This window comes from Halichoerus grypus, chromosome X (assembly GCF_964656455.1).
Source record: "Halichoerus grypus chromosome X, mHalGry1.hap1.1, whole genome shotgun sequence".
NCBI classification, from domain to species: domain Eukaryota; kingdom Metazoa; phylum Chordata; class Mammalia; order Carnivora; family Phocidae; genus Halichoerus; species Halichoerus grypus.
In genome coordinates this window covers 86479567-86502136 of record NC_135727.1, presented here as the reverse complement: position 1 = coordinate 86502136, position 22570 = coordinate 86479567, and the positions used below count along the sequence as shown (strand labels likewise).

The window sequence follows — 22570 nt, the reverse complement described above, 5'->3', positions numbered from 1 at the left end:
GTGCAAATCCCAACCCTGGCTCAATCCAACCACGTAACACTGGACCATTGGACATGGCTGGAGAAAAATCACCCATTGGATTGGTGCCACAAAAAATTCACACTGTCCAAAATATCTGAGTCACAGAATAGCCAACACAATATCGAATGAAAACAACAAAGCTGGAAGACTGACGCTACCTAACTTCAAGACTTACTGTAAAGCTATGGTAATCAGGGGCGCCTGGGTGGCTCAGCTGGTTAAGCGACTGCCTTCAGCTCCCAGGGTCCTGGGGTTGAGCCCCACGTTGGGCTTCCTACTCAGCGGGGAGTCTGTTTCTCGCTCTCCCTCTGCCCCTCCCCCTGCTCATGCATGCACTCTCTCTTTCTCTCTCAAATAAATAAAATCTTTAAAAAACAAAAAAGAGGGTGCCTGGGTAGCTCAGTTGGTTGGGCGACTGCCTTCGGCTCAGGTCATGATCCTGGAGTCCCTGGATCGAGTCCTGCATCAGGCTCCCTGCTCGGCAGGGAGTCTGCTTTGCCCTCTGACCCTCCCCCCTCTCATGTGCTCTCTCTCTCTCATTCTCTCTCAGATAAATAAATAAAATCTTTAAAAAAATAAAAATAAAAAACAAAAAAGATTTGAAAAAAAAATAAAGCTACAGTAATCAAGACAGTGTGGTACTGATGAAAGATAGACAAACAGATCAATAGAGCAGAATAGAGACCCCAGAAGTAGATCCACGTAAATATAGTTAACTAACCTTTGACAAAAGAGCAAATGGGACAAAAAGATAGTCTTTTCAACAAATGGTACTAGAACAACTGGACATCCACATGCAAGTGAATGAATCTAGACACAGACCTTGTACACTTCACAAAAATGAACTGAAAATGGATCACAGACCTAAATGTAAAATGCAAAACTATAGCACTCCTAGAGGATAACATAGGATAAAAATCTAGATGAGCTTGGGTATGGCAATAATGACGTTTTAGATGTAACACTGAAGGCATGATCCATGAAAGAAGGAATTGATAAAATAGACTTCATTAAAATTAAAAACCTGATCTTCGAAAGACACTGTCAAGAGAAGGAAAAGACGAGCCAAAGACTGGGAGTAAATAGTTGCATAAGACATATCTGATAAAGGATGTTATCCAAAATATACAAAGAACTCTTAAAAATTAACAATAAAACAAACCCGATTAAAAAATGGGCATAAAGATCTCTATAGAAACCTCACCAAAGAAGATATGCAGATGGAAAATAAACATATGAAAAGGTGCTCCACATCACATGTCATTAGGAAAATGCAAATTAAAACAAGATATCACTATACATCTATCAGAATAGCCAAAATTCAGAACACTGAAAACACCAAGAGCTGATGACGAGGCAGAGTAAAAGGAACTCTCATTCACTGCTGGTGGGAATGCAAAAATGTACAGCCATTTTGGAAGACAGTCTGGCAGTTTCTTACAAAACTGAACATACTCTTAACATACAATCCATCAATCACACTCCTTGGCATTTACTCAAAGGAATTGAAAACTATGTCCACACAAAAACCTACACATGGATGTTTATAGCAGCTTTATTCATAACTGCCAAAATCTGGAAGCAACTAAGAGGTAGGTGAATGAATAAATAAACTGTGGTACATCCAAACAATGAAATGTTTATTCAGCGCTAAAAAGAAATGAGCTATCAAGCCATGAAAAGGCATGGAGGAAACTCAAATGCATATTACTAAGTGAAAGAAGCCAATCTGAAAAGGCTACACATTATATGATTCCAACCCTACAGGATATTCTGGAAAAGGCAAAACCACAGGGACAGTAAAAACGTCAGCGATTGCCAGAGGTTAGGAGGGGAGAGAGAGATGAATAGGCAGAGCACAGAGTATTTTTTTAGGGCATTGAATGATACGAAAATGCTATAATGGTGGATGCATGTCATTATACATTTGTCCAAACCCATAGAATGTACACCCACCAAGAGTAGACACTGATGTAAACTATGGTCTTTGGGTGATAATCATGCATCAGTGTAGGTCTGTCGATGGTAAATGTACCACTCTGGTAAGGAATGTTGACAGTGGGAGAGGCTATGAATGTGGGGACAGGAGGAATATGGGAAATCTCTCTACCTTCCTCTCAAGTTGACTGGGAACTTTAAACTACTCTAAAATATAAAGTCTACTGAAAAAATATCTGGGTCATGCTTCCTCACAATCCTCCTGTATTTCCCTGCTCCGGTCTCTCTCCCATTATCCACAGTGGCTATTTCAAATCCTTGATTCTACTACCTCCCTCTCCTCTCTCAGAAAATGACCCTAGGGGCGCCTGGGTGGCTCAGTTGGTTGAGCGACTGCCTTCAGCTCAGGTCATGATCCTGGAGTCCCGGGATCGAGTCCCGCATCGGGCTCCCTGCTCGGCAGGGAGTCTGCTTCTCCCTTGGACCCTCCCCCTCTCATGCTCTCTCTCTCTCTCTCTCTCATTCTCTCTCTCAAATAAATAAATAAAATCTTTGAAAAAAAAAAAAAAAAAAAAAAAAAAAAAAGAAAATGACCCTGCCTGCTTCTTAGACAAAATGAAGTAATTAGAGGGGAACTATCTCAGCTTCCCACACTGAAGCCACCTCCTCCTGCACCCATCCTTTCCTCCTGTTACAAAGAAAGGAATATCCTTCCTCCTTACTAAAGTCAGTTTTCCACCTGGGTCACATCTTTTTTATTTCTCAATCAATTAACCCTTCTTTCTTCAGTATCTTCAACCTCTCCCGCCCTCCTTTCTTCCTTCTCCTTCACAATAGCATTTAAACAAGCTCACCTGGATCTTTACAGATAAAAAGGAGAAGACGCTCCCTCCGGTCTGCCCCTCTCTGCCGCTTCACAACCAAATAGCTTCTTTGCTTAAACCTGTGCAGGTTCATAATGACTTATCTGGACAGTCGTCACTTATATATAGTACAAAACTCAAAAGGTATAAAACTGTATACAGTGAAAAGTCCACCTACTTCCTGCCACCTGGTATTGTCCAGAGACGTTTTACCAGAGCCAAAACCTTTAAAACAGAGCTCATCGATATTCTGACCTCCTTAGGGATACACGCAATAAGCACTTCTCTCCTTTATCTCACTTGATCTCTTAGCGGCATTATCACAGAGGGTGCTGACCCTCTGCTCTCTCCACTTGACAAGCTCTCTACCCTTGACTTCCAGAACACCCCGTCTGTCTGATGTCCAATTCTTCAGTTAACAACAGCTGATGAGCATCTGCCAGGCCCTGGTCCAAGTGCCAGGGAGGTAAAGACAGAACAAAGCATATAAAAATACCTGCCTTCATGGAGCTGACATTCTAGTGGGGGAAGCAAACAAGAAACAAAATAAATCAATGTAATTAGTAAAATATATTGATCATAGTGAGAAAAGCCAAGCAGAGAAATCCAGCAGGAAGGGGAATATACATGCATGTGTATATAACTACACACACACACACGCACACACACACACACACACATGGGTTGGGGGTGACAACAGTGCTGAAATTTTAGGTAGGGAAGCCAAAAGGCACTGAAATTTTATGTAGGAACTCAATGAGAAAATGACTTTTTTTTTTTTTAAAGATTTTATTTATTTATTTGACAGAGAGAGAGAGCACAAGCATGGGGAGCGGCAGGCAGAGGCAGAGGGAGAGGGAGAAGCAGGCTCCCCACCAAGCAAGAAGCCCGATGCTGGGCTTGATCCCAGGACCCTGGGGTCATGACCTGAGCCGAAGGCAGACGCTTAACCCACTGAGCCACCCAGATGCCTCACAAAATGACTTTTGAATAAAGACCTGAAGGGAGTAAGGGAGCAAGCCATATGGATATGAGGGAAGAGCATCACAATTACAGAGAATAGCAAGTACAAAAGCCCTGTGGCAGGAGTGTGCTTCTTATTGAAGCAATGGAGAGGAGGACAGTGTTCTGGAATGGAGAGAGTAGAGGGGACAGTGGGTCAGGCAATGGGCTCATGTAGTAGGGACTTGTAGGCCATCATAAAGGACGTTGGCTTTTCCTGAGTGAAAAACTGGGTGAAATCCATGGGACAATTATGAACAGGGACGTGATGTGACCTTAATTATGTCTCTGGCTGCTACTTCTGTTTCCCACTACACTCTTTTTCTTCTGCCCACTCCTTAAAGGTTGATGTTTCTGAGGCCTTCTTGCCTAGGCATTCTTCTCCCCTCACTTTCCCTTGCTGATCTTACACACCTCTAACAGCAAGCCAGATCCCTCTGCTGAGTTTCAGACCCCTCCCTCAAAATGCCTCCCTGTACTTTACTGGATAGCCTTACATATTTCAAATTTCACATGCCCAAATTCAAACTCTCCCTCTGCCTGCACCCTAAACCTGCTCCCTCTCTTGGCAACTGGCACCGTAACTTCACACTGAGTTTCTATCCTGGCTGTGCCTGCCATTATTAGCTGTGGGATCTTGGGCATGTTACCTCTCCATGCCTCAGTGTCCTCATCCCTAAGGTGGGGATAAAAACTGTATGTACATCATAAGGTTATCAAAAGTAAATGAGTTAATCCATACAAGGTGTTTACAGCAGTGCCTGGTACACAGTTAAGTGTCTGTACGTGTTGCTATTACCATTCAAGTTATCATCATGTCCCATCGTTCTGTCTCCTGATTAGCTATCAGCTGTGCCCTGCTGTCATCCTTCCCGCCCCTGCCCTAATCCAGGCCCCTGTTACCTCTAACTGGGATTACTGTCCTGTCTTCCTAACTGGGCTCCTGGCCTCTACTCTGTCCTCACCCAACTGGCCCTCCACACTACAGCCAGAGTGATCATTTTAAAAACACAAATTGATCCTGTCAACCCTTGCTCAAAACCCCTCACAGGCTTCCTATTTTTCTTAAGGTATAGTTTAAACTTACCACAGTCTAAAAGGCCTTGCCTCTCTGGCCTCACCTCTGGCCTCTGACACGCAGTGTCAGCCACATAATTGGTGAGGCCCAGTGCAAATCAAAATCAGGGGCCCCTTGTTCATAAAACAGGGGGAAAAAAAAGCCTTTTCCTTTCTTCTGCAGTCTCTCTCTCAACTTGTCATAGGACTTTTTGTTATTTATCGTCATGTTCCCTTGGCATGAGAATACTCAAGGGGCAAGTACAGGCCACGGCCTGTGACTCAGTGCATAGGATGTATGCACCTAACCCTGACTCTCTTGCACTTGCATCCGGGCCTGGCGCCCCAGGCAGCCAACTGAGAACCTGTTTAGGGAATAGGGAGGCTGCAGGAGGGAGGACCACATGTGAGCAAAAGCTCTAAGTCCCTAGGACACACTCCACTGTCCCCCTGGATTTCACATACAATACACAAATTCAAAGGTAAAGTTATTAAGAACTTCAAGACAACAACCACAAAGCATTAAAACTCAAGCATGGGGTCCCCTTCCGAATGAGGCTCTGTGTGACTGGTCACACGCCCATGATGTCAGACCTGCTCTAAAAAGTCAGCTGGTCTCTCAGTGCCATGCTTTTTCTGGTCTCTGGATCTCATCACACATGGCTCCCTGTGCCTAGAACATTCCTACTCTTCCTCTTCCCTGCCACCATGGCACCCCCCACACACTACCCCTATTTCAACACTCACCATGTGGACTTGCAACTGCTCATTTACTTGCTATCTGCCCCCACTACATTTGGCAGACAGCACTGATCTTGTTCACCAGAAGTCCTCACCTTATCCATCTCCCAAGTCCTGTTTTATTTATTCTTCAACTCAATTCAACATTCATTGGGCTAGAGAATTCCTCACATCAGGAAGACAGATGGATGAAAACCAGACTTCTGGCTGCACTGTCTCAATAATTATCACCTGGGGGGCACCTGGGTGGCTCAGTTGGTTTAGTGGCTGCCTCAGTCGGTTAAGTGGCTGCCTTCGGCTCAGGTCATGATCCTGGGGTCCTGGGATCGAGTCCCACATCGGGCTCCCCCTGCTCTGCGGAGAGCCTGCTTCTACCTCTGCCTCTGCCTGCCACTCCCCCTGCTTGTGCTCTCTCTCTCTCAAATAAATAAATAAAATCTTTAAAAAAAAATTATCACCTGGGACCCAGGGTCCTAAATGTTAATTTGCTTCCTTAGTGAAGAGGCCAATTATCACAGCATCAGGTCTCAAGATTAAGATGAGTTATCCCCAACGTGTGCCACAGAGCCTGGTACATGGTAGGCATTCAGCAGGATTTGTTAAAGGAGTGAATGCACAAATTCAATAAATACTGACTGAGAACAGCCACTGCCCTCATGAAGTGGACAATCTAGAGGGGGAGACGGGTAAGTGGTGCCAAAAGTTTCACAAGTGGCAAAAAGTAAAAGAGCAGGCTGAGGGGATGAGGGGAAAATGAGTGAATTTGAAGCCTGCATAGAAGGAACTGAATAGAAAACTGAGCTATGAATGATACATATATCATCACATTTAATCTCCACAATCGGGGCATTCATACAGTATTCAGAGGCACTATAGCACAGAGGTTAAAAATAAAGCGTTGGGAGCCAAACTGCCTGGGTTTGAATCACCTCTGCCACTTACTGGATGCACGAACTTAGATGGAGAGAAGAAGGCAACCTGACTAGGGACAGCAGGACCTGAAGTAGTGGGGGTCAACAGAGACCAAGAGACCTGGACTTCTATTCCCACCTGTCAGTAACTAAGTAGCACCCCCTTCCCCTGCCACTAAAGTGCAGTGTCTAAAGAGGCCTGCAAAACCAGAAGATATAATAATACCCAGAATCTCATAACATAATACTCCAAATATCCAGGAGATCATGAAAATAAGCACTCGTTATATCAAGAACAAGGTAAATCACAACTTGAACGAGCAAAGGAAATCAATAATCTCAGTGCTGAGATGACACAGATGTTGGAATTATCTGACAAGGATTTTAAAGGTGTATCATAAAAATGCTTCAACGAACAATTACAAACAGGCCAGAAACAAATGGATAGAAAATGTCAGCAAAAAATAGAGAATTTCTGCAAAGTAGAAGAGACAGAAAAGAACCAATGGCACTTTTAGAACTGAACACTACAATAACTTTAATGGGAATTCATTGGATGGACTCAACAGCAAATGGAGACAACAGAGGAAAAAACAGTAAACCTGAAGATAAAACAGAGATTACCCGACTTGAACAACAGAAAGAAAACAGATTGAACTATGAACAACTCTGCACCAAAAAATTGGACAACCTACAAGAAATGGATAAATTCTTAGAAACATACAATCTACCAAGACTGAATCAGTAAAAAATAGAAAATCTGAACAGACCAATTACTAGTATAGAGACTGAATCAGCAACAACAACAACAAAACACTTCCAGTTAAGAATAGCCCAGGACCAGATGGCTTCACCAGGGAATTTTACCCAAATATTTAAAGAAGAATTAATTTCAATTCTTCTCAAACTCTTCAAAAATAATCAAAGAGGAGGGAAGAGTCTCAAACTCATTTTAGTAGGCCAGCATTATCCTGATACCAAAGCCAAATAAAGACACTAAAAAACACTACAAGAATACTACACACTAATATCCCTGATGAATATAGATGCAAAAATTCTCAATAGAATACTAGCAAACTGAATTCAGCAGTAGATTAAAATAAGCATTTACCATGATCAAGTGGGATTTATCCTTAGGATGAAAGGATGTTTCAATATAAGCAAATCAAGAAAGGTGATACATCACATTAATAGAATGAAAAAAAAAAAAATCATGTAATCATCTCAGAAAGCACAGAAAAAGTATCTGACAAAATTCAACATCTGTTCATATTAAAAAAAAAAAAACTCTCAAAAAACAGGCTATAGAAGAAATGTGCCTCAACATAATAAAGACCATATACAACAAGCCCACAGCTGACATCATACTCAATGGTGAAAGGTTGAAAGCTTTTCTTGTGAGATCAGGAACAAGACAAGGGTGCTCATTCTCACCACTCCTATTCAACACAGTACTAGAAATCCCCACCAGAACAATCAGGCAAGAAAAATAAATAAAAGGCATCAAAATTAGAAAGGAAGAAGTAAAATCGTCACTATTTGCAGATGACATGATTTTATATATAGAAAATTGTAAGATTCTCCACCAAGAAACTTAGATCTAATTAATGAATTCAGTAAAGTTATAGGTCACAAAATTAATATACAAAAATCAGTAACAGTTCTCTACATTAACAATAAATCATCTAAAAAAGAAATAAAGAAAATCAGCCCATTTACAACAGCATCAAAAACTGTAAAGTACTTAGGAATAAAAATAACCAAGAAGGTGAAAAATCTCTACACTGAGAACTATAAGACATCAATAAAAGAAATTGAAGATACAAATAAATGGGAAGATAACCTGTGTTCATGGATTGGAAGAATATCGTTAAAATGTCCATACAAGGAACGCTTGTACACTGTTGGGTGGATTTTAAATTGGTACAGCCACTATGAAAAAAAGTATGGAGGTTCCTCAAAAAATTAAAAATAAAACTACATGATGTAGTGATTCCACTTCTAGGTAAACATCCAAAGGAAACAAAATCGCTATGTTGAAGGAATATCTGTACCTCCATGTTCACTGCAGAATGGAAACGACCTAAGTGTCCACCAAAAGATGAATGGACAAAGAAAATGTGACACACACACACACACACAAAATGGAATACTATTTTATTAAGCCATAAAAAAAAGAAATCCTACTGTTTTCAACAACATGGATGGACCTTGAGAGCATTTTGCTAAATAAGTCAGTCAGAAAAAGATAAATAATATAGGATCTCACTTATACGTGGAATCTAAACAAAAAACAAAACAAGAAAACACAAACTCATAGAAAAAGAGCTAAGACCTGTGGTTACCAGAGGTTGGGGGATTGGGGATGGGGGAATTAGAGAAAGGTTGCCAAAAGGTACAAATTTCCAGTTACAAGGGATGTAATGTATGATATGAGGACTCTGGTTAACACTGCTATATGGTATATCTGAAAGTTACTAAGAGAGTAAATCCTAAAAGTTCTCATCACAAGCAAAAAAAAAAAGAGTTTTGTTTTCTTTTCTTTTTTGGGGTATCTATATGAAGTGATAGATAGTAACCAAACTTACTGTGGTAATCATTTCATAATATATAAGTCAAGTAATTATACTCTACACCTTAAACTTACACAGTACTATATGTCAATTATATCTTAACAAAATTTAAAGAAAAAATAGATTAAAAAATACAGAGCTTCAGCAACCTATAAAACTAAAACCAAAAACAATCTGAAATATTTCTACAATGAAAAATAGCGTAATCAAACTCTTGAACACAAAAGACAAAGGAAAAAAAAATTTTTTTCAGAGAGAGTGAGCAAGCACATGCGAGCAGGGTGGGGGGAGAGGGCATGGGGCAGCAGGGGAAGAGGGGGAGAGAATCTTAAGCAGGCTCCATGCTTAGCATGGAGCCTGACGTGGGGCTCAATCCCACAACCCTAAGTTCATGACCTGAGTGAAAATCAAGAGTCCAATGCTTAACTGACTGAGCCACCCAGGCACCTCCAAAGGAAAAATTTTTAAAGCAGTGATAAAGAAATGACACATTACCTAAAGGAGAACGCCAATTCAAGTGACTGAGGATCTCTCATCAGAAACTACAGAGGCCAAAAGGAAGTAGCACAATAGTTTTCAAGTGCTAAAGGAAAAGAACTAAAAACCCAGAATCTAATATCAAGTGAAAAGACCTTCAGGGGTGCCTGGGTGGCTCAGTTGGTTAAGTGTCTGCCTTCGGCTCAGGTCCTGATCCCAGGGTCCTGGGATCAAGCCCCGCATCAGGCTCCCTGCTCAGCAGCAAGTCTGTTTTTCCCTCTCCCTCTGTGATCTCTCTCGCTCTCACTCTCTCTCAAATAAATAAATAAAATATTTAAAAAAAAAAAAAAGACCTTCAGGAATCCAAGGGAAAGCAAGACATTCTCATATGAAGGAAAAATAAGAGTATTTGTTGCCAGCAGACCTATCCTGAAAGAATGGCTAAATGAGGCTCTCTAAAAAGAAAGATAATGATAAAGGAAGGAATCTTTCAGAAGATCAGGAAGTAAGACAGAACAAGGGAAGGAGTAAAAACATGTGTACAGTATACTTTCCTGACCCTCTTGAGTTTTCTAAATCAAGTTTGACAGTTGAAACAAATATTTTAACACTATCTGATGTGCTTCTCAATGTATGTAGAGAAAATATTCAAGATAATTATATTATAAACAGGGAAGCATAAAGTAGTGTAAAGGGAAGTAAGGTTTCTACTCTTCACTCTAACTGGTAAGATGTCAATACCAGTTGATTGTGGTATGTTATGTATGTATTATGTTAGTACCTAGAGCAAGCACTGAAAAAGCTATACAAAGAGATATATTCAAAAACATAACAGGTAAGTCAAAGTGGAATTCTAGAAAATTCCACAGGAGGGTAGGATAAAGAAATCAGAGAAAAGAACAGAGGAAACAAACAGAAAATAAAACAAAACAAAATGACAGACTTAAGCCCTAACATATCAATAACTGCATTAAGTAGAAATGGTCTAAATATACCAATTAAAAGAGACAGGCAGAGTGGGTAAAAATAATACTCAACTATATGCTACCTACAAGAAACTCACTTTATATACAATGATGTAAACTAAAAGTAAAGAGATGAAAAAGGATATGCCATGCAACCTTTAATCCAAAGAAAGGAGTGGCTATCTTAATATCATATAAAGTAGACTTCCATGTAAAAAAATTACCAGAGACAGAGAAGGACATCATAATAATAACAAAAGGTCAATCCACCAAGACATAGCAATCTTAAATGCATATGCATCAAACAACAAAGCTGCAAAATATGAAGCAATAAATGATAGAACTGAAAGGACATAGACAAATTGACACTTGTAGCTGGACACTTCAATACCTCCTTCTCAACACCTGACTGAACTAGATAGAAAATCAGCAAGGACAGAGAACAATTCAGCAACACCATCAACCAATAGGAGTAAATCGACATTTATAGAAAACTCAACCCAACAACAGCAGGATTCTTTTCATGTGACCATGGAACATTTACCAAGACAGAGCATATGCCAGGCCATAAAACAAACCTCAATAAATTTAAAGAAACTGAAATCATACAGAGTATATTCTCTGACCACTATGGAACCAAACCAGAAATCAGTAACAGAATAACAGGAAAATCTACAAACACTCGGAAACTAAACAACACTCTGCTATGCAATTCAAAGGTCAAACATGAAGTCTCTAAGGAAATTAAAAATTACATTGAACTAGGAGCACATGGGTGGCTCAGTCGGTTAAGCATCTGACTCTTGGTTTTAGCTCAGGTCATGATCTCAGGGTCATGCGTTTGAACCCAACATCGGGCTCCGCGTGGAGTCTACTTGAGATTCTCTTCCTCTCCCTCTGCCCCCCGCCCTCTCTCTCTCTCAAATAAATAAATCTTAAAAAAAAAATTACACTGAACTACACAAAAAGGAAAACATATCAAAATTTGTGGAACACAGCTTTATCAGTACTAAGAGGGAAATTAGTAACGCTAAATGCTTACATTAGAAAACAGGAAAAGTCTCATAACAATAACTGAAGCTCCCACCTCAAGAAATTAGGTAAAGAGGAACAAAATAAACCCAAAGCAAGCAGAAGGAAATAATAAAGGCAGAAATCAATGAGATTGAAAACAGAAAGACAACAGAGAATGCCAATGAAACAAAAAACTTGTTCTTTGAAAAGATAACAAAACTGACAAATGTCTACCAAGGCTGAGAAAGAAAAAAAAAAGATAACAAATTTTCACTATCAGGAATGAAATATCACCACACAGCCAGCCTGTAGGAATACTGTGAACAATTCTACACACTTAATTTAACACCTGAGATGAAATGCATCAATTCCTTGGCAAACACAAACTACCACAACGTACCCGTACCCGATATTAAATATATAACTTTAATAGTCCTAAAACTATTAAATAAATATAATCCATAATTTTAAAATGATTACATTTTTAAAAGATTAAACAAAGTTAATTAGGCAAAGTATTTAGCATAGTGGCTGCCACATTAGCTAGTACTTGATAAACAAAGGCCATTATTATTTTTTTCATTATCATTTTATTTAAATCATCACAACCACTCTTGGGGAAACTGAGGCTTCACAGAGATGAAATCCTTTGCTAAAAAAGAGTCGAGATTCGAACCCAGTTCTGAAAGCAGTGCCATTTTCTCTAGAGTTTAGAATCACCCCCAGGGGATATGCCAACCAACACTTCCTTTATAGACAGGAAAAGTGCAAAGGGGTGAAGTTTTGCCAAAGCCCCAAACATCAATAAATGCTCACCAACTAACTCTCCACCAGTGTACAACAATGATTCTCAAAAGTTAGCGCGCATCAGAATCTTCCTTTTCATTAGAGATTGCTGGATCCCAGCCCAGGAATTCACATTTTTAACAAATTCCGTTAATGAACCACACTTTGAGAACAGTGTACAATAATGATATGTTAGCCTGCCCATCCCCCAACATCAGAAGCTGTCACACTCCACAGAAAGGGAAGGAATTGAGACAGAATAATGCTCTAAATCAGTGGTTCTGAGGGTGGCCCCCACTCATCTACTAAATCAGAAACCCTGCAAGTGGGGCCTACCTATCTTGTCTTTTAATAGGTCTCCCACGTGATTCTGATGCATGCAAAAGTTTGAGAACCACTGTTCTACAAATCAAAGTGATCTGCAAAAACCCAGCCCTTTATAGTAGGAGAAATAAAGCTAATACCAACTTTTTTCCACTTTTGAGAATCTGGGCTCTGGGGCCAGCCAATTCTAAGTTCAAATCCAGAGTTAGAAAGTAATTCCATGAATTGTAGATTCTCACCAGCAAAATGAAATAGTCACTTTCCTTGTTATAACCTTTCCAGGAAGTAACCTGGCATTACTATTCCCTAACCGGACTTTAAGAAATCTAGCCTATGGAAGTCATCAGAAACGTGGACAGGTTTGTATCACCTACAGGCATTTGTGGGCTTAACTATTGTTAGCAACCATGAAAAGTCCACAATATTGAGTCACTTTTCAATTGTGCTTAAGTACAATCTTATATGGAGCACTGTGAGCCTGGTGTGTGTGCGTGCATGTGCATGCACACAATGCACTGAGTAAGCAAGAGCAACCCACCAAGGAAGGACCTGATTCTCAGCTGGCTTCCTTGTTTTCTGCTGGCCCATAGAGAGAAGCATGAAAAGAGATAAAAACTTGTCTCTTGCATAGAAAAAAAAAATTAAGGCAATTAACCTGTGTCAGGGTGTTCACAGAAACACAGGACTCACCACAGAAATGTGATTAAGGAAGAGACTGGCCCATAAACCCATTTCCATATTTGTAAATTTGGAATTCTTAAAGGCCTCTGTGGTGTTCATTGTTAAGTGTCAAGTCTCTACTGGGCAACAATGTTCACCATAATGTTTTTCTTTTTGTTTTAACCAGCACCCCATATCAAAATGAAAAACATTTCCAGAATTCCCCAAGTTTCCCTCATATCACAATATTTTATTATAAAAAAGTAGAAATAATGTTAAGTATCCAACCACAGAGGAAATGACCAAGTAATTGATGACACATACATATGGTGGGATATCAGAAATGAGGTTTAGAAGAATATTTGACGACCTGGTAAAATACATTATAATGTTAAGTAGGAATAAAAATCAGGCTACAAAATGGTATTTATAATACAATCTTGTGTTATTAAAATACAGTTTCATATTGTAAGTCAAAAGACAGGTGTTAATGCAACGAAACATTTAACAGCAGATTACGCAGGATAGCAGATTCATAGATTATTTTTATTTCCTTCTTTTATTATTTTTGTCTTTTCTACAATGAGCATATCTCACATATATAATCAGGAAAGAACTTAAAATATTATTTAAAAAAGGAAATATCTAACTTTCAGGGTTGGGTGTGGATTGAAATAATTTATGCAAAGTCTCTGTCATAGGGCCTGGCACATGAGAAAGCATTTGTTCCAGTTTTCTGTTCCTAGATTGTGCAGTTACGCAGGATGGAATTCACTTTCCAGGTTTGAACCTACACACTTCTCACATAATCCAAAGCAAAGGCCACAGGCAATAGCCTTTTTTAAGAAGACACATTCATTCATTCATTCATTCACTCACTCACTCACTCACACACTCACTCATTCATTCATTCAAAAATGCACTCAGTATCTATGACATGTTTAGCACTGAACTAGGTTCTGGGGATACCAAAACTGAAAAGATGATATCTCTGCCCTCAAGTAGCTCTGGCTAATGAGGGACACAGGTGTATTTATGACTATGATATGATGAAATAATTACTTTCAATAAAGATGTACACAAAGGGCAATGGGGACCAGGAGGAAGGAGGCCTTTTACAGAGGAGGTATACGCTGTGAGTTGTAAAAGGGAGGACATTAGTGGGAATAGCACGCACAAAGAAAGAGGCATAAAGGAGTATAAAATTTTCCCAGAACTATAAGTAGTTCAGTCTTGCTGGGACATAAAGAAAGAACCGGGAGGAGGAGTGGCGGGAAATAAGACTGAACAAGTAGATCACAAAAGGTCTTGTCTGTTACACAAAGGAGACTGAATTTTATTCTGTAGGGGAACCACCAAAAGAATTTTAAACAGAGGAGTGACTTGATCAGCACTAGCAAAGATACCAGGAATCCTGAGAATCATCTTAATCCCGCTGATTTCCAGAGGAAAGAAGAAGGCCCCATCCTCTAGGTCTGTCCTCTCTTAAATGAAATAACATGAAGCAGCAAACAGAACTCCACACCTGGCACACAGTAAATACTCAATAAAGATCAGCTGAACATGAATGTGAATGTGCTGCAAGGGGCAATCCCTGCTGAGAGCACAATTTTAGCAGTACCAGCACCTTCAGTTTGGTCTTGGCTCAAACAATAGAAACTCATTTGGAAGGGACTAGCGACAACTGAAAATTGTAGAATCTAACACGCAACAGGAGAAGGGCACCATATACTGTTCTGTTGTACTCCAGTGCAGAAATTCCTCTCATGGCTTTCTTTCCATAGCTGGGATTTAAGTCCCAATAATGGGATAACATCAGTTTTTTTCCCCACACACTAACCTACCTCTCTGGGTGACAGGTGCTTATGCGCACACATGGTTAACTGGAGGAAGTTCATTAGTGGTTTTACTCCTGCTGTTTTACCCAATATCTCTTCTGCTTAACTCAATAAGTTGAATGGTTCTGCAGATAAATACTGAAGAAATATAAATACTATTGCATTTCTGCCTCCACTCACTGAGTGCATGCAAAATGCTTTAAGTAATCAGGACAGATGTATTAGATATATTTTATAGGCGAAGACAATGGGGCTCAGAGAGGCAAAGCAACTTACCCAAGGACACTCATATTAAGTTGCAAAGCCACAAGGGAAAGCCATATTTATCGGACTCAGTTATCTCAAGAATAGGGTACTGTATCCTACAAAGTCGGAGTCTAAGGCAAAACATAATTGCCAGGATACAAAAATGATATATTCTGTGAGGCTGAAAAAATATTTTGTAAATTAAACTCAAAAGGGAGCAAAGAAGAAACATATATGGGAAAAGAGAAAAAGGGGAGAGAGACACCAGAAGCCAAGGTCAGCTAGGCCCTGGTCTGCAAGGAGGGATGAGAGAACCTGGGTCTGGGAGGTGGGTTGGAGGTAATTCTTCGCCCCCGAGGTGTGCAGGGGCGGGGGGGGGGGGGGGGGTGTTTGAGAGCGGGAACCTGAAACAGGGCCGAGAAAGGAGCAAGTGAGCACCTGTCCAGCCTGGCCTGCCCCCCTTACCTGCCATGAAACCAGTCCTGGCACATGTCACACTCGATCATGAAGCGGGTCACATCATAAGGCAGCCGGCAGAGGCAGTACACTGGCACTGAGGCCATCTTCGCCCGGCCTTGGAGCGCTCGGCGGCGGGCCAGGTTCGTAGCGTCAAGAGAAGCAGGAGGCAGCAGCACGCGTCCTTTCTGGACGATGGCTGGGCACAAACAACACTTTTTACCTAGTGAAACAGCTCCCCCAGGGGTGCCAACCCGCAGTTCACGAATGGGCAGTTAGCGCTGCCGGGATGCAACACAGCTGGTGTGGCTGTAGGGGGCAATCGGAGAAAAGTCCACCCGCCTCCAGAATTTCCTTAACAAATAAAGGACGGCGTTCGACCGTCGAGGGTTTTTTGTGTTGTTTTTTTTTTTCCCTCCCTACCTCCTTCGGGCCCCCAGAGTCAGTGATAACTTCTTTCCGGGTTTCAGGGAAATATCTGACGCCTTTTCAGGAAGCTTCTTTAATCCCTCACGGTACCCTCTCCTTGCTCACACCTTTCTTCGTAGAGCTCTATTATGACGCAAACCAGAGCCTGAATGGGCCGGGGTACCTCAGAAAAAGCCCCTTCTCTCATCCCCAAAATCTCTCTAGGGGCAACTAGAGAGAGATGAGGGATCCCTGGAAGTTGGCTCAGATTACTCGAGAATTACCTCGATGCCTTCAGGAACAAGGCAAACAAGACTAGGCGCCCAACTCAAATCACAGTTCTGGCGTCGTGCTGAGAGTTTAAATGGTCTTCTCCTTCACTCTCAAAATCATTCCATTCCCGAAGGAGTATCATCACCCCCAACAAATGAAATAAATCTTAATTTCAGAACTGATCCGATCGTCCTCTACTTCAAAGACGACAGGGCTCCCGTTGTACCCCCAAAACTAAAAAGGATCTCCTCCAAACCCCTGAAACTGACTAGAATTTCTTCACACTCCTGCAACTAAGCAAGGATTTTTTTTTGCCTCACCGATCAGAAACCGGCAGGCATTTCCTCACAGCCCCTTCAAAGTGAGGTGGACTCCCTTGTCCCCCAAAACTGACAGAGATCTCATCACAGATCCCAAGACTGACAGGAATATTCTTGCAGCCCCCGAAACTTACGAGATCTCCTCACGCCTCCCAAATGACAGGAACCTCCTCACGCCCCAAACCTGACAAGAACGTCTTTCGTCCCAAGCCCTACAGAGACCTCCTCATCTGCAAAGCTGCAGGGATTGCTCACACTCGCGGAGTTCAGTTCCAGCGACGCGCCGGCTGCTGGGCTCGCTCTGGAGCGCCTGGGCGCCTAGCTCAGCGGACGATCGGCCAGCAGTTCCGGCCCCACCGGCAGCGCGCGCCGAATTCTGGGATCGTCACGGCAACGCTGCGAACCTTGCTCGCCTTCCCCCAGAACCACCCGCTGGGTCGTGCGGCCCTGGGCGCCGGGCGGTGCTTCAGGGCAGCTTTCCCCACGGTTTTGTCCCGGGCCCGGCGTTAGGGCCTACTGGAGCCCGCGGTTCGGGCCTAGTCCGGTGGCCGCCCGGTGAACAAGCAAACAGCGTCGTCGCTGGGCCAGCAGGAGATCGCCGCGAGCAAACCAACCAGGAATGAGATGCGCCGGCGGCCAGGTCGGAGGGAAGACTGCCCGGAAAGTCGCCGGGAGAAGACCGGTGGCGGTAGTAGGCGATTCGAAGTAGTCAATAAAGTTTATTCAAAACAAGGAGGAAGTTGAAGCGGAGAGGGGAGGAGAAATACGGGGTAAACAGCTACCATATTGAGAGTGGCGGCGCCGCCGCGGGGAGGCTATCCGACCGCCATCTTATGAGGGCTGGGCACACGAGGTAACCGCGGCAGAGGCGGGGAAGGGAGGCTAGCGGCTCCCGCGTGACGCCAGCAGAGGCGGGGCACCACCTTGAGAAAAGGGGACGGGATTCGGCTACCTCTGGACCCGCTCCTTTCCTCTAGGTAGCCAATCGACGCTGAGGACCTTAAGCCACCATCTTAGGCGAGGCAGTCGCTTGGCTCCATTTTGAGTGGGGCCAGAACCCTCCCAGCCTTCCTCCTCCTCCGGGTAAACGAGGAGTTAAGCACCCCCACCCCCACCCCCACCCCGGCACCAACACACACACACTCACTCCCTCCCTCCCTCCCTCCTCCTCCACCCCCTCCTCTCCCTCCGCAGCTTTCTTGTCCTATGAGAGGAGGTGAACTCAGTGACTGCAAGCTGCAAAACTGATGGGTGGCGGCGGGGGCGGGCTTCGGCCAGGGAAGGGGTGGAGTACTCACAGCAGCTCCTGTTCTTTGAGCACGTTCAGCGGGCTAGGCTGTTCTGCACGGTCTCCGAAACGTTTATTCTTCACCCTGTAAGGAAAGCTCTGTTACTATCCCCAGGTGAGGACACGGACTTAGGGAAGACCAGTGGCTTGAATTTCAGAGCCGGGAAGTTGAACTTTGCACTCTCTACCTGCCCCGCGTTCTGTCTTTCGTCCCTCAGTCGGTCCCTCAATCCTAGTTCCTCCATAAAGCTGCTGTCGACTTCCCAACTCCTCTGAACTCTCTTTTCTTTGACTCCACTGTTTCGGTTCAGTTTGCTTCAGATACAGCCCAAGGACTTTCGTGCCCAAGTCCCAGGATTTTCTGACTACAGCCTGCGGGTGGGGTGGGAAAAGAGGTTAAATGAATGGAACTCCACACACATGCTTCAAGATGGCGCTGGTGTTTCCTGACATTCTAGAATATTCTCTAGGAATCCTCATTATTTCATTTTCTTAAAGGGTCCCACCACTTTAAACAAAATATGTGTGTGCACACCAATTTCCTAAGTGGTGGTGACTTAGGCCCTGGGGATACAATGTTGAAGAGGGACTCTGCAGTGGGGAAATTGCCAGCCAGGGCAGGAGACAAGCTTGCAAGTCAACAATTGGATTAGAAGGTCCAGTAAGCACACAGGTACCTCTTGGAAAGTGCAAAAATAAAGTCAGGAAAGTGCATCAGAAGCTGCTTACTCCTGTCAAAGTAGGTTTCAGGGAGACCTGAAGGTTCTCTAAATTAACAAGCAAGAGCATTGTAGATAAAAGGATCAACATGTGCAAATGCATGGAGGCACATGGGAAAACATTTACAAAGAGACGTTAAATATTAGATTTTATCCTGTAAGCAATAACAAACCACTGAAAGTGTTTGAGCGAGAGCAACTGAGTCACATTTTTGTCTTAGCCAGGGGAAAATCAAGGTTCAGTGGGACCTGAAACTTGTACAGTTTGTGAGGTAGGACTTTAAGAAAAGAATATAGACTTGTGAGTACAAAATTAGGCCCAAAGGTAGACAGAGTATTTCTAGAAGCTATTCCTACACCTGGGTAATAACTATAAATAGAAGAGATACAATGGCTCACTAAACCCAAACTAAATGTAACCCCTAAATCAACTTCCACTTAGCTGAGTCTCAAAAATGTCAGGCAGCTCCAACACCACCTAATACAAGAGAAAGTGTGACTGACTAGGAGGAAACCAGTGGAAGGGGAAAGCAGTTTTAACCAATTGTGCCTTAAATAGAGTTTGCAAACTTTATAAAAACGTATGACCATGTGACCATATGACAAGTGATAGGTCCTGCAGCTAAAGCTTTCTTAGCTTCACAAGGAGGCAGGAGGGGGCTCACTTTGGCCATAATAAAATTGGAAAGACACAAAGAAGATTAACATGGCCCCTGCACAAGGATGACATGCAATGTTATGAAGTCTTCCATAATAAAAAGGAAAAATGAAGGGAGACAGGAGGGAGGAGGCTGTTGCATTAGTAATGAAAAAAAGATGAGGCCTGAATCAGGATAGCTGCCACACAGGTAGAAAAGGATTAGATAAGTGGTATATTTTGGAGATTTAATAGGCAGGGCTTGGGTACTAATTGAAAATAGTAGGTGAAGGAGTGAAAGGAGTGTGAGTTCATTTCTGGGTTGGGTGTCAGGAGTGGATAATGGTGCCACCGACTGAACTAGAGTGCACAGAAGGAAAAGCAGGTATGGTGGGGAAGAAGAAACTAAGTTCAGTTTGGAGCACGTTGAGTTGAAGTGTGTGGGGGACATTAATTCACTGACCCAGAAATTCTTGAGCATCTACTATGCACCAGGCACCATGCTAGGTGCTGAGGATGTAGTGGTAACCCAGATAAGATCCTGGCCTCCATGGACCTGACATTCTGCTCGGGGATCAGTCAATAACCAAACAAATACAGTTTCATTCATATATTTATTGAGCACCTGCTATATACCAGTCACTGTTCTAAGCACCGGGGACTCAAGGCAAACACAAAAAGACCAGGTCCCTGCCCTCCTGTGATTCACATTACAGCTAGGGAAATAATAAGGTGAGTCAAACGCGAGAATCTCAGATTGCAGTGAGTGCTATGAGGAAAATAAAGCAAGTTATGAGATAGAGAAAGATTCAGGTAGAAGTTAGTTTGTTTTAGATAGGGTACTCAAGGAAGGCCTCTTGGAGAAGGTGACATGTGATCTGAGATCTGAACAATACGAAGTGACCAGGGACAGGGCAGAAGGAATAAAAAGTGCAAAAGTCTTAATGTGGTGGTGGGGGGAGGGCAGTTCAGGGCACCCTTTCAATAACACTTCCTGAGCATTTATGATGGACTGGCCCAGATACAGGGGGTGACTGGGGTGGGGTCTCCAGCCATGAATAAGAGACCCTGTATTTACCCTTAAGGAGTAGACAGTCTAATGAGGGAGTCTAGGTTCATTGAACAATACAAGGCCAAAAAAAGTCAAGCCCTAAGTGCTGCCTATACAGGTATCAGCAACATGTGTGGGAACAAAGAGCCACAATTGATTCAAACGTGTTCGGTTGGTATGTCGGGAAAACCTTCACAGGAGCTGGCGTCTGACCCAGGTATAGTAGTACTCATCCCTGAAACTTCCTCCCCAGTGTTCTCGGGAGGTGGGGTGGGGGTGCTAAAGGATAATGCGAAAGGCAAAGCTGACAGGGAGGCTGCCCTGGAGTCTTTCCTCCCCTACCCCACCTCCACTTAACAGTTATAAAAATTTCCTTTTAGGGCCGCCTGGGTGGCTCAGTCCTTAGGTGTCTGTCTGCCTTCGGCTCGGGTCATGATCCCAGGGTCCTGGGATCAAGCCCTGTGCGCGAGCCCCGCATCGAGCCCCGCATCGGGGCTCCCTGCTCAGCGGGAAGCCTGCTTCTCCCTCTCCCACTCCCCCTGCTTGTGTTCCCTCTCTCGCTGTGTCAAATAAATAAATAAAATCTTTTAAAAAAATAAAAATTTCCTTTTAACTGTAGAAGCAATACTAAATGCCTTCCCAATGTAAACATTCAGACAGGCTGAAGATACCCCTGCCCACCACTCAATCCCTGTTTACTTCCTTAGGGGGAACCTCAGTGGCCTCTTTTCCAATTCATCTCTCTGCATATGTTATGTACATTTAACTGTTGAGATGCAAAATGAGAAGGGCTAAAGTGGACTATAAAGTACAGGAGAAAGAAGGGAAAATGGAAAAAATAACATGAGGAAGAACAGGCTTGCTCCAAAACAGGCTGAGAAGTACAAGGACAGTGAAAACAAAAGAAAAATAATGACAAAAGAAAAATAAAGATAATAACATTATCTGACGACTTACTATGTGCTAAGCACTGTTCTAGGCTCCTTACATGCATGTGTTAACTCACTCAGTCCTTAAAGCAACCCTATGAGTTAGGGACGGGTACTATCCCCATTTTAAGGATAAGGAATTACAGGCATATCTTGAAAATATGGTAGGTTCAGTTCCTAAACACTGCAATAAAGTGAATATCATGATAAAGTGAGTCAAATGAACTTTTTGGTTTTTCAGTGCATATAAAAGTTATGTTTACACTATACTAGTCTATTCAGTGTGCAATAACAGTATGTCTAAAAAACCAACATAGATACCTCAATTTAAAAATACTTTATTGTGGGAGGTGGGGTGGGAGGGATGGGGTGACTGGGTGATGGACACTGCGGAGGGTATGTGTTCTGGTAAGCGCTGTGAATTGTGCAAGACTGTTGAATCTCAGATCTGTACCTCTGAAACAAATAATGCAATATATGTTAAGAAAGAAAAAAAAGAAGAAGAAGAATGTAGCAGCAGGGGAAGAATGAAGGGGGGGAAATCGGAGGGGGAGAAGAACCATGAGAGACAATGGACTCTGAAAAACAAACTGAGGGTTCTAGAGGGGAGGGGGTTGGGAGGATGGGTTAGCCTGGTGATGGGTATTGAGGAGGGCACGTTCTGCATGGAGCACTGGGTGTTATTCACAAACAATGAATCATGGAATGCTATATCGAAAACTAATGATGTAATGTATGGGGATTAACATAACAATAAAAAAATTAAAAAAAAAAAAAACAACTTTATTGTTGGGGCACCTGGCTGGCTCAGTCAGTAGAGCATGTGACTCTTGATCTTGGGGTCATGAGTTCAAGCTCCATGTTGAGCATAGAACTTACTTAAAAAAATACTTTATTGCTAAAAAATGCTAACAATCATCTGACCTTTCAGCGAGTTGTAATCTTCTTGGCGGTGCAGGGTTTTGCCTCAATGTTGATGGCTGTTAGCTGATCAGGCTGGTAGATGCTGAAGGCTGGGGTGGCTGTGGCAATCTCTTAAAATAAGACCACAATGAAGTTGGCCACATCGATTGA

General features: G+C 42.6%; 1 protein-coding gene and 1 non-coding gene across 8 annotated transcripts in view; one reads left to right on the top strand and one right to left on the bottom strand.

The window, feature by feature from the left end:
• Positions 1 to 18499, bottom strand: part of PHF8 (PHD finger protein 8) — a 92417-nt gene extending 73918 nt beyond the window's left edge. For 2 of the 7 annotated variants that reach the window (XM_078064547.1, XM_078064548.1), the window contains exons 1-2: positions 17007 to 17738; positions 15881 to 16070 (exon numbers count right to left, since the gene is read on the bottom strand). In XM_078064547.1, coding sequence (XP_077920673.1) covers positions 15881 to 15978 — 98 coding nt within the window. In that variant the 5' untranslated portion in view covers positions 15979 to 16070; positions 17007 to 17738. Of the gene's footprint in view, positions 1 to 15880; positions 16071 to 17006; positions 17741 to 18170; positions 18246 to 18348 lie in introns of those variants that run through there. The other 5 variants (XM_078064544.1, XM_078064545.1, XM_078064546.1 and 2 more) reach the window with 5 other exon arrangements.
• A 1038-nt stretch (positions 18500 to 19537) lies between these two features.
• Positions 19538 to 19637, top strand: LOC118545657 (U6 spliceosomal RNA). Its single transcript, XR_004922188.1, has one exon. It is a non-coding gene; the product is annotated as a U6 spliceosomal RNA (small nuclear RNA).
• The last annotated feature ends 2933 nt before the right edge of the window (positions 19638 to 22570 follow it).